Consider the following 10,579-nt stretch of genomic DNA (forward strand, 5'->3'; position numbering starts at 1 on the left):
CTGGAGATGAGTGTAGACCGCAGAATCCTGGCCTGATGATGTTGGTCTTATGTGCTGGACCATGCTTTTGGCCAGTGGCTGTTTAGTTTCCCCGATGTATGATCACAGCCCTCCTGACACTGAACAGCATATACAATATTACTCTGCTTGTGCCGGGGGACTGGATCTTTGGGATGAACCAGTCTTTGCCGTAATGTATTTTGGGGTTTAAAAGCCACTGGGACGTTAGGTTTAGAAAAGAAATGTCTCAGTTTCTCTGATACTCCCTCAACATAAGGAATGACCACTGGTCTGGGTCTGGGTTCCTCCTTTTCACTTGATGGCTGACTGGAGTCCTGTTTGAGTTTCTTCTCTGTGTAGTGAACTAGGCCTCCTACCAAAACCTGCCTCTGAGGACATTCATGGGACAGGAACTGTTATTTCATTGATTTGAATCCAGAAATACAAATGAGCTCATCCAGAGACTTTCTAATTGTATCCTGAACTAATCAATTGAAAGAACACTCTCTTTTTTATATTATCATTACTATTTTACAATATCTTGATAATCAAAAGTGTGTTTAGTTCATACCATTTTTAAATGTTGAAGTGAACCACTCATTTTAAATCAATTGTGAAACAGTATTAATGATTTTTTAATCCTCATTCAAATTAGAAATCAAGTTAAATGTCTATTTTACAAAGTAATTATGCATTTTTTGATCTTCTGTCTGAAATGAGAGAGTGATGTCGGTCAAAAGTTGGAGACAGTCAAAAACAAGTTGTTGGAACGAGCTGTCGTGTTTTAAAGCTCTCAGACAGTAAGCAAGAGAACTGGCACCTGCAGTGTTAGTCACTTCGCCAAAACCTTTCTCTGTCTGTTCCTAAACATTTCTGCTGTTTTCTTGACTTGAAAAAACCCTTTGACGTCACTAGAACCACACCCCTGTTGGTTGCTTCAACCAATCAGGACTTACTAAAAGTGACCGGAAGCAGAACTCTTTAAAAGTCGACACTTCCTGGAACTGTCAGTCTCTTCTGAACTCTTCTCAGTCTCTTCTGGGGTACTGTGGAGTAGTTATGGAGTTTTTCCACTGCTGAGTGGAACTTCGGACTCAGTTTCCAGTCTGATGGAGCCATCCATCTCTGCAGGAGCCACGACGCCTCGCTGTGGCTCCACCCGGCGAATGCCCTACAACTTCTGAGGAAGTTGTTCTGTAGGACGGAGTATCTCACGACTTCTGCCGAGTCGCAGCCACCCTGAGGAGACGCTGAAAGGTAGCGTGCCAGGGACCTCTTGACCGCAGTGGGCCCATCCTCTGCCAAGGTAAATAGTCGTCCACTACACCTGGTGGAGGGGCCTGGCGGAGGAGCAGGGCGTGAAGTCGTTGCCGCAGCTGTGAAGTGCCTCTGGTGCTGTTACTGGCCAAGGCGGTCCCTCCAGCGGCCGGAGGGGCAGATGGACTGTGACGTCACCAGATGGTGTACAGTCTCTGAGACCTCCTCGGACCTCTGTGATTCCTTAAGGATGATCCTGAAGTTGACCCCCCCGAACAGCTTCTCTGGGGTGACGGGGCCCTCCAGCAGGTCTTTCTGCAGCCTCTCAGACACGGATGGCGAGAGGCGGAGCTAAGCGGTCCTCTGGATCATGGTCATCCAGGCGGCGAAGCGGGACAGGCAAATCACAGAGGTGGCACATGTTTAAGATTACATCAGCAGCTTTACAGAGAGAGCTCTTTGTCTCCTCCAGCAGGTCTGCTTCTTCCAAACTCTTAGAGATGCTGTAGGCCAGCAGGGCAACGTTGTTGTTCACTGCGGCCATCTGGGATAATCACAGGTGAGCTCGGTTGGAGACCTTGTCACATCTGGTCATGCTTCCCTGGAGGTACAGGTTGCTGGTCCATCCTGGAAGCATTTTCCCCAAGTGCCACCGCCAGGCTTGGCTCCAGGGTGGGGAGGTGGACCGAGGGTAAAACACCGATCGGTAAAACCCTCCACTCTGGAGATAGAGACGAAGGTGGAGACGGCTGTCTTCAGCTTGCCAGCCCAACTGCAGCCTCGTTCCAGTGTGACGTCACAACTGGACAGCGAGGCCAGATGGGGTCAGAGCAATGAGCCCGGGCGGAGCCAACCTTGCTGCTAGATCATCCTATCAGGGCGGAGGGAGGCGGGGGATGGAAAGTCCCAACATCCTCCTGGATTGTGTCGGGCAGCTCCGAGAGGAGGGCACCGACGGCTGGGAGAGGTGTGGTCGCCGACGTGGGAAGATCCGAGGTGGTTGAGCATCCGCTCGGCCGCTCGTCTTCCGTCACTACGCTCTCCAGCAGGGAAGGGGCAGCTCTGCATGGCCTTTCTTGGAGGAGTAATTCGGTTCACTGCGTGACTCTGAGTCAAAGAAGGTGGTGGCATCGTCCCGCACATAGCGTCCCGCCACAGAAAAAAACATTCAGCGGAGCTGCTGCCAACAACGCCTTTTTTGAAGAAATCATCCGATTTACCTCGAGAGAAAAAAAAAAACATTAGAAAAAGGCAGTGGCGTCATCCAATGAGTAGTGGCCCTCCACGGAAAAACATTCAGCGGGTCTGCTGCTAACATCGCCTTTTTGAGGAAATCATTCGGTTACCATGAGGAGAAACACATTAGAAAAGTGTGTGTGTGGGTGTGTGTGTGTGTGTGTGTGTGTGTGTGTGGGGGGGTCCAAATGAACGTTTTTTAAATGGTGGGGGGGGGGGGGCTTGTCCCCTTCACATATAATGGTTGCGATGCCTATGTGTGACGTGCGGGTTCCTGAGAGGCCACAGACAGACCAGCTTCAGCTTTTGTTCAGTTCCTGTAGTCCTGCAGTTTTCAAGCTGAAATGAAAAAGCATCATGAATATGAACTTTACAGTCTACCTGTACATATAAACACATGGAGGTGTCTCACCTTGTGACTGACAATAAAATATGTAACTTTATGAACATTAATGAACTTATAATGATGCACCTACTCTTTGAAGGTGAACCGATGGTACCACACCATCTCTCAGTCGGACAATTTGATCAGTTTTATCAAAATCCTTCTGTTTAAAATCCTCACTGCTCAGATGAATCCTCCTCAAATATACTTCCACCTCTTCCTCACATCTTTTTCATTGGGAAACCTTCAAAATGAAAACAGGAGATTTGTGTCTACACAAAAACATTGTACAAAGGAGGTCAATCTTATAACTACTTCCTATATTCTCCCTATTTTTAATGTTTTAATTTCTTAGAACTTAAACAAAACTCCAATTTTGATGCATATCTGTTGATAATGATAATGAACCAAAGCTACTAAAATAGTGAGTATGCTTGTTAGAAAAATATCCCTGTCATCAGATCTCAGTCAGCTTCATTGCAGCTGAACACCGTGTTACACTGAACATCACATCAGCTGGTGGACATAAATACAGTACAGTAATATTATTATTATATTCACAAAATACTAACATGTTCATCTTACTTGTGAAAAGTTATCCCCCGAGACCTGATGTCAACAGTCCGTCGATTTGAACAGAAATAAGCTGCGAAATGCTGAAACATGTTCTGCTTTAACCAAATAAGAAGGACGACCGCTCCAAGATGGCGGCAGAATTTCCTGCGCTGCAGCAGCCAATGAGGGATCTAGTGATTATATGATATCTATGATCAGGTCCGTCTTGAAACCTAGCCCATGATCCTCCACGGCAGCAGGTGGCAGTGTATGCGCGTGTTCAGCGGACACACGCACCGGACGTTCGTGCTCATTTTCTGTGTGTAGTTCACCACCAGCACGAGTTTGTTTTGGAAAGTAGCTCAGGACACTTAGAGAAGACTTCTCCGAGGAAACATGAAGTCCCTGAGGTGGATGAATTCCTGGCTGCAGCGGCCCGGCTGTCAGAGAGCAGCTACAGTCTGTTGCAGGCTCACATGTCCGCCTCCCCTCCGGAGACAACCTTCCTCCCTGCTGCTGTCCACACCGCCCACCTTCTCAGCGTGCAGGCTGAAGGACACCTTCAGCGGCTCGTATATACAGCAGGAGGAGGACATCCTGGAGGACAGCGAGGTGGAGGAGCTGTTCGAGCAGCAGGTTCCAGCAGGGCCAGGAGGACAGCTCAGGGTGTTGATAGTCCACCCTGATGTGAAGTGGGGGGCCAGGAAGCAGCACCTGACCACCGGTAGGACCAATTCACTTTCAATTCAGTTTATTTAGTGTCAATTCACAGCACAGTTGTCTCAGGGCACTTTACAGGAACATTCACATACATAGAAAATCCAGTTAGTAAAGTTGAGGAAGAAGGAATCTAGCAGACATGTTGAATCTTCACTTCATCACAGTCTCCCATCCTGAGCAAGCACAGTGGCAACAGTGGAAAGAAAAACTCCCTTTTAACAGGAAGAAACCTCCAGCAGAACCAGCTCAGGACAAGCAGCCATCTGCTTTGACTGGCTGCTTGAGAGGACAGGAAGGAGACAGACGAACATAGAATGGTAGGTCCAGATGTAGGTCCAGATGTAACTGAAAGACAAAAACACATGTTAAGGATAGAAAAAATAATTACAAATACAAAACAGGTTGAGCAGAGTAAGTAAAGACAGTAGCAGAGTGAAAATTGTGGTCAGATTGTCCTCCAGCAGTCTAAGCCTACAGCAGCATAACTACACTCAGGAAACCCAAGCCGACCCTAACTATAGGATTTATCAAAAAGGAAAGTCTTCAGCCCAGTCTTCAAAACTGGATAATCTGTCAGCCTAATGGACAGAAACTGGAAGTTGTTTCCACAAGAGAGGAGCCTGAGAACTGGAAGATCTTCCTCCCATTCTGCTTTTCGAAACAGTAGGAACCACAAGTAAACCTGCAGCCTGAGAATGAAGTGCTCTGTTAGGAAAATATGGAACAAGAAGATCTGTAATATAAGATGGAGCCAGGTTGTTGAGAGCTTTGTAGGTTAGAAATAAGATTTTGAATTCTATTCTGGATTTGACAGGGAGCCAATGGAAAGAAGCTAAAACTGGAGAAATATGATCTCTCCTACTAACTCCAGTTAAGACTCTGGCAGCAGCATTTTGGATCAACTGAAGACGTTTTAAAGAAGTATTTGGACATCCAGATAATAAACCATTGCAATAGTCCAGTCTAGAAGTGACAAATGCATGAACCAGTTTTTCTGCATCATTTTTAGATAAGATGTTTCTAATTTTAGTGATATTACACAGGTGGAAGAAGGCAGTTCCAGTAATGTTTTTAATGTGGAGGAGAAAAGACATGTCCTGATCAAAAATAACACCAAGATTTTTAACATTAGAGCTGGAGGACAGATTAATGCCATCCATTGCTCCCCATTCTGCGCTGTACAACATGATGATCACTGGAAAATTAAGATTCAAAACGGTCTGCACAGAAACCCGACAAAATACTGTTTTTATTGCACATGTTTAAGAACCTCTGTCAGACCAGTCCCTCGGAGTTTTGTTTTAAACTATGAACTGGTACATTTGCAGCAGAACTGATGATGGCTGAAGCCGAGGGCCTCGTGAACACTTTGGACAACTGGACAGTCGTGGACAAGTTCATCCTCTCCACCAAGACACCAGAGAAGAAGCGGATATTTGGCAAAGGCAACTTCCAGCTTCTCACAGGTACCAGCCACCTCCTTGTGACTCTGTGCACCATCTCCTGTTCATTTATTTTCATTTAGTTGGACTTCTTCCTCTCCAGAGAGAATCAGGCAAACAGCAGGAATCAATGCTGTGTTTGTGAATGTGGACCGTCTGTCCCCTTCGTCTGAGGTGAGTCTGTCTGAGCAGTCCTCTGGCTGTGCTTTGGGACAGCTATTCACTGTGGATTGTCTTTGCTCAACCACTTCAGAGGGAGTTTGAGGAAGCCTGGGGGGTAAAGGTGCTGGACAGATACTCAGTTGTCCTCCACATTTTCCGCTGCAACGCCAGAACCAAAGAGGCCAAGTTACAGATCTCACTGGCAGAGGTCCCCTTGTTAAGGTGACCACAAAGTTTTGTATAACTTTAATTTTTGTTGTTATGCTAGAGTTGCATTTGAGCCTAAAAAAAAAAATCCGGCCCGGTCCGAACCCGTATCATTTTTCTCGAGCCCAACCCAAAACCAACCAATTACCTGTGATTACAGGCCCGAACCCGAAAACCCCCCAACATTTTTATTTTTTAATTAAGCTTTTACTTAATTTTGTAAAACACCCACTTTTGTAAGCAAATCATTTTGACATGATATTTTCAAAACCTATTTCAAAGAAAGGAAGATGTAAGATTTCTTGTTTATTAACAAGAGTCAGCGGATTATTATAGTTATAATTAGGGCTGTTGTAAACAATAATTTTAGTAATCGAGCAATCTATCGATTATTCTGATGATTAATCGGAAGCATGATTTGTCAGGTTCTGCAGTAACTACTCATTTTACAAATGCACAAAAAAAACTTTTTAAGCAAACAACTCATTTAATTCCTCTTTTTTAATATTTTATTGCTTAAATTGAATTATTTTTAACCATCACATAAAAATCTAAATGCTGTAAATAATTTTTATGGGTTGGAAAACTGAATGGAATCTTTATGTTAGAAACTGAGTAAGACAGATAATGTAAAGTTTGAGTTTGTACATTGAGTTCTGCAGACTGTTTTATTATTTAGTCTTGATTGTTTAGCTATAAACAAATATGACATTAGTAATAAATGCAGATTAATAACAGTTTTTAGTCATAAAGAGCAGCAAGAAGAAAAAAAAAATCCTACTAACTTGTGTAAATACATTTACACTTGAAATATTCACCCTAAATATCTGAATTAAGTCAGGATGGAAGTACAGCAATAAATAAATGGGTCAGTCTGTTGCTGCTTTTATCGTTAACAAACTTGCATCGTTTTTTCCTCACACTACGTACAGGCCCTGCCAGGAAGCCACTATGATTAGTCAGTAGATTTAACGTTAGCAAAAATATGACTCATTTTACATTTGTAACATGACAGATTATCACACATTTAGGTTCACGTATTTTGAAAAGAGAGAACATGATACCTGTTACAGCTGTGGACGAGTTTGATGCTACAGCAGGTGTTTTCTCTTCAGACGCTGCAGCATCGATGACGTAACATAACCCCGATGTTTGTTTCTCTCTGAATAAATACATTAAATGGTAAATGTATCAAACTGTTTTGTACAACAGTTGCTGTTATTTCATTGATAAAATTATTCTGAATTTCCACTTTTTAAAACTGATTTTGGACCATATCATGATGGTTTTAGGTGTGTTTGAAATTAGCAGATAAGAAGGGGCGTGTGCGTCGGCGCAACCGGAGAGGAAGACGCACACCGTCAGATCTGTGCAGCGGGAGACTTGACTTGATTGAATGTTTAAAAGAAGTAAAAAATTAAAGAAAAGACATAAAACGACCATCAAAGTTCGTCCCAGCGCCACAGATCGAGCGTTTTAGAAACTGGACCGGAGCTTGCACCCAGGAAACACCGTTCGGTGCAAGAGGACGCAGCCGAGGGGAAAGAAAGACGCTCCCGGTGAGATCTGGACTTTACTTTTCCTTTTGGGGATTTTTGGTGGTACCACTATTTTTTTCTCATCTTTTTGTTTTTTTTTCTTCGACGTTTTGGATTTTTAATTTTGGATTGGGACTTTAGAGTAAACCGGGAAAATACTCCCAGGACTTTGTTTTGTTTTTTGAGGATATGGGACTCTTTTGCGGACTTTATGCTCATTAAAAAAGAACGTGAATTTGTGGACATTTAATTATTTAGGGTTTTTGTGCCGACACAAACTGAGTGGCTTAAATCTAACCTATAATTATTTTTGAAGGGATTTTTGGATACTGATCTATTTATCAGAATAACTTTTATTATTTCTTAGTATTGTGGTTTTTGTAATAAATCATTGTTGCTAAAAGTCAACAAATTTCATCTTGAGTGGTTGGATGTTTATTTTCTTAATCCAATTAAATGGTTTAACATATTTTACCTGATTCCTGTGATTAGATCCCCCTTGAGTATATTGTGAGTTCCGCTTTTGTAATCGAGGTCCTCGAATGATTCGAGGAATCATTTCAGCCCTAATTAATATTATAGTTATTAACAGTCGGTGGATGCGTGTGGCTGATGATCCAAATTGGGTCGTCGGCCATGTGTATCTGCTGACACAGTGGCTGAGTACATTTAAGCTTCAGGTGGGTCGCTGGCAGTGAACCATTTGGACTTTTTTTAACCTCTTTCAACTGTCTGGTCAGTGCATGGCTGGTGATTTAAATTGGATCATTAGCTGTGCGTGTTCGCTGACGCAATCAAAAGCCTGACACCAACCCGGCCCGCCCATCCAGCACATTATTTTGGCCCTGCCCAAATTTCGGGTGTGGTTAGAAATGACAGCTCTATGTTATGATGTCTCTGTGTTAAACTCTACTTCCTCTTTCAATGGCAGATCTCGCCTAAAAAATGAAATGGCAAACTTGGATCAGCAGGGTGGAGGATCGAGATACATCGGTGGTTCAGGTGACACAGCACCCACCGTTGACAGCCTCTGTTTACCCAGCGAGCCCCCCCTTCCACCGATTGTTTTTTTTTTTTCTCCAGGCGAGACGCTGTACGAGGTCCAGCAGAGGCTGTTGAAGGAGCGGGAGCTGAAGATCCGCTCGGCGCTGGAAAAACTTCGCAAAAGGAGGCACCTCCTGCAATCTCATCGCAAACACAAGGAGTTCCCCATTGTGTCTGTGCTGGGATACACAAACTGTGGTGAGAGGCTGGAATCACGGCCGCGTAGCAGGGACGGGACATGCGCAGCGCTTAATTTGTAAACCAATGATGCTGGAACACAAATAGCAGGTGGTCAGGGGGGCGGGGTTCCAGGGGTCCTCACCCATAAAAGAGATGCCAATTTCCTGCATTTTGGTATATTTTAACAGGTTGTTAAACGGTTGTAAACATTTGTTCAAATTTTAAAAAGTTAAATCTGGTCCTCTGGACATTCAAGAAAACAAAACACAGCAAAACAACAAAAAAATGTAGAAACGTTTCGTCTTTCATCCGAAAGACTTCCTCAGTCTGAGGTGCTGTTTTCAGCTCAGTCTCTTAAATAGCACCTTCTCAGAGTGGATCAACCAGTTTGCTGCTGACAACCAAAACCAGCTGCTCACATGCTCAAGAAGGACCATCAGCCTAACAATGGATCATTAGCACACTGATGGCTGTTTACTGTTCACAGGGGGCTGAGTGATACTAACAATAACAGCATTGTAAGAGGGGGACAATTGAACCCGGAGGCCTCCACCCCTGTTTAATGATGGATGGTTTCTTTTCACAAAGATGGCCTCCTTTACTCCTCTCTCAAACCATCGTTTTTCTACCTGAATTATTGAACATGCATCAGGATGTTTGATTAAATTGATTAAAAACTGCGCTCTCTTGTAAATGACAAAGCTCAATGAGACTAAACCTGTATAAATAAAGATTGAATTGAAATTACTATTTTAGAGAGCAGTGAATTATAGCAGCTCCAATTCTGTCAATTGTCCCAAGCCCACCTACCCCCCCCACCACCCCCACCCCCCCACACACACACACAAACTTCAATGTCCGAACTCTTCTCAGCTGAATTCAGTCCTCCGTGTTGTTCTGCTCCAGTCTCTATCAACCTCTGCCTTCAGGTGCTTCAATTCTCTGTTGTCCACTAAGGACAATCCATTCATACATTTATTTTACATAATAAATTGGACTGTCTTTTTGACATTTTGATCGCTGTTATTTTGACTAATTTTGAAATGTGATGTGAATAATACACATCAAACATTTCACTCTTATTTTTTTACTGTAAGCTTTTTGATTTATCTTTGAAATGTATGCAGGAGTTCTGACACATTAGCAGTTGTGCGCGCTCTGCAGAGCTGTCTGGAGACGCTCCTGTGCGTAAAACGTGCTCTGTCTGCAGGGCGCACAGCTGAGCAAGGTGAAGCTGACACCCCACCCATGTCACAAATTCCAGTAAATACAATGAATGGTCATTGCTACATTTGTGCTGCTTTAGTTTCTGAGACACAGCTGAAGGTGGATGAAGACTCTTCATCCCAGCTGGACATGCGATCAGCGTCTCTGCTGGTAGCAGTGTGTGCGCGAGCTTTTGCACCTGCTGCAGCAGTAACATCCACACAGACATGGACAACGTCTCCTGTCGTTGTATTTTTAATAAATAATCAAAATAAAAATGCGCAATGACTTTGGACTTTTATGGGCGGAGATATGAGCTTCTGGATCGGAGAGAACAGTTGCCGGAACGCACACGGTGAAAATGAGGGAGTTCCCGGATCTTGTTCCTGCAGGCTCTGGCTGAAATTAACCACTGGACATGAGTATTGTATTCTTTAGATCAGGGGTGCCCACACTTTTTCAGCATGCTAGCTACTTGTAAGATGACCAAGTTAAAGTGATCTACCTACTATAAAATACAAAACATATACTTATAAACATTTTAAGTGTTCTTTATTTGTACAGTATACAGGTCCTTCTCAAAAAAATTGCATATTGTGGTAAAGGTCATTATTTTCCATAATGTAATGATAAAAATGAAACTTTCA

At 43.5% G+C, this 10,579-nt stretch overlaps 1 protein-coding gene across 2 annotated transcripts in view; it reads left to right on the forward strand.

The window, feature by feature from the left end:
- The first annotated feature begins 3,800 nt into the window (after nt 1-3,800).
- gtpbp6 (GTP binding protein 6 (putative)) overlaps nt 3,801-10,579 on the forward strand; it is a 12,577-nt gene continuing 5,798 nt past the window's right edge. Inside the window, exons 1-6 of one of the 2 annotated variants that reach the window (XM_037687820.1) lie at nt 3,801-4,157; nt 5,482-5,619; nt 5,699-5,769; nt 5,849-5,979; nt 8,434-8,504; nt 8,586-8,744. In XM_037687820.1, the coding sequence (XP_037543748.1) occupies nt 3,830-4,157; nt 5,482-5,619; nt 5,699-5,769; nt 5,849-5,979; nt 8,434-8,504; nt 8,586-8,744 (898 nt within the window). In that variant the 5' untranslated portion in view covers nt 3,801-3,829. The remainder of the gene's footprint in view (nt 4,158-5,481; nt 5,620-5,698; nt 5,770-5,848; nt 5,980-8,433; nt 8,505-8,585; nt 8,745-10,579) is intronic. The other variant, XM_037687828.1, reaches the window with a different exon arrangement.

Source organism: Nematolebias whitei, chromosome 1 (assembly GCF_014905685.2).
Source record: "Nematolebias whitei isolate Nwh7 chromosome 1, NemWhi1, whole genome shotgun sequence".
NCBI classification, from domain to species: Eukaryota; Metazoa; Chordata; class Actinopteri; order Cyprinodontiformes; family Rivulidae; genus Nematolebias; species Nematolebias whitei.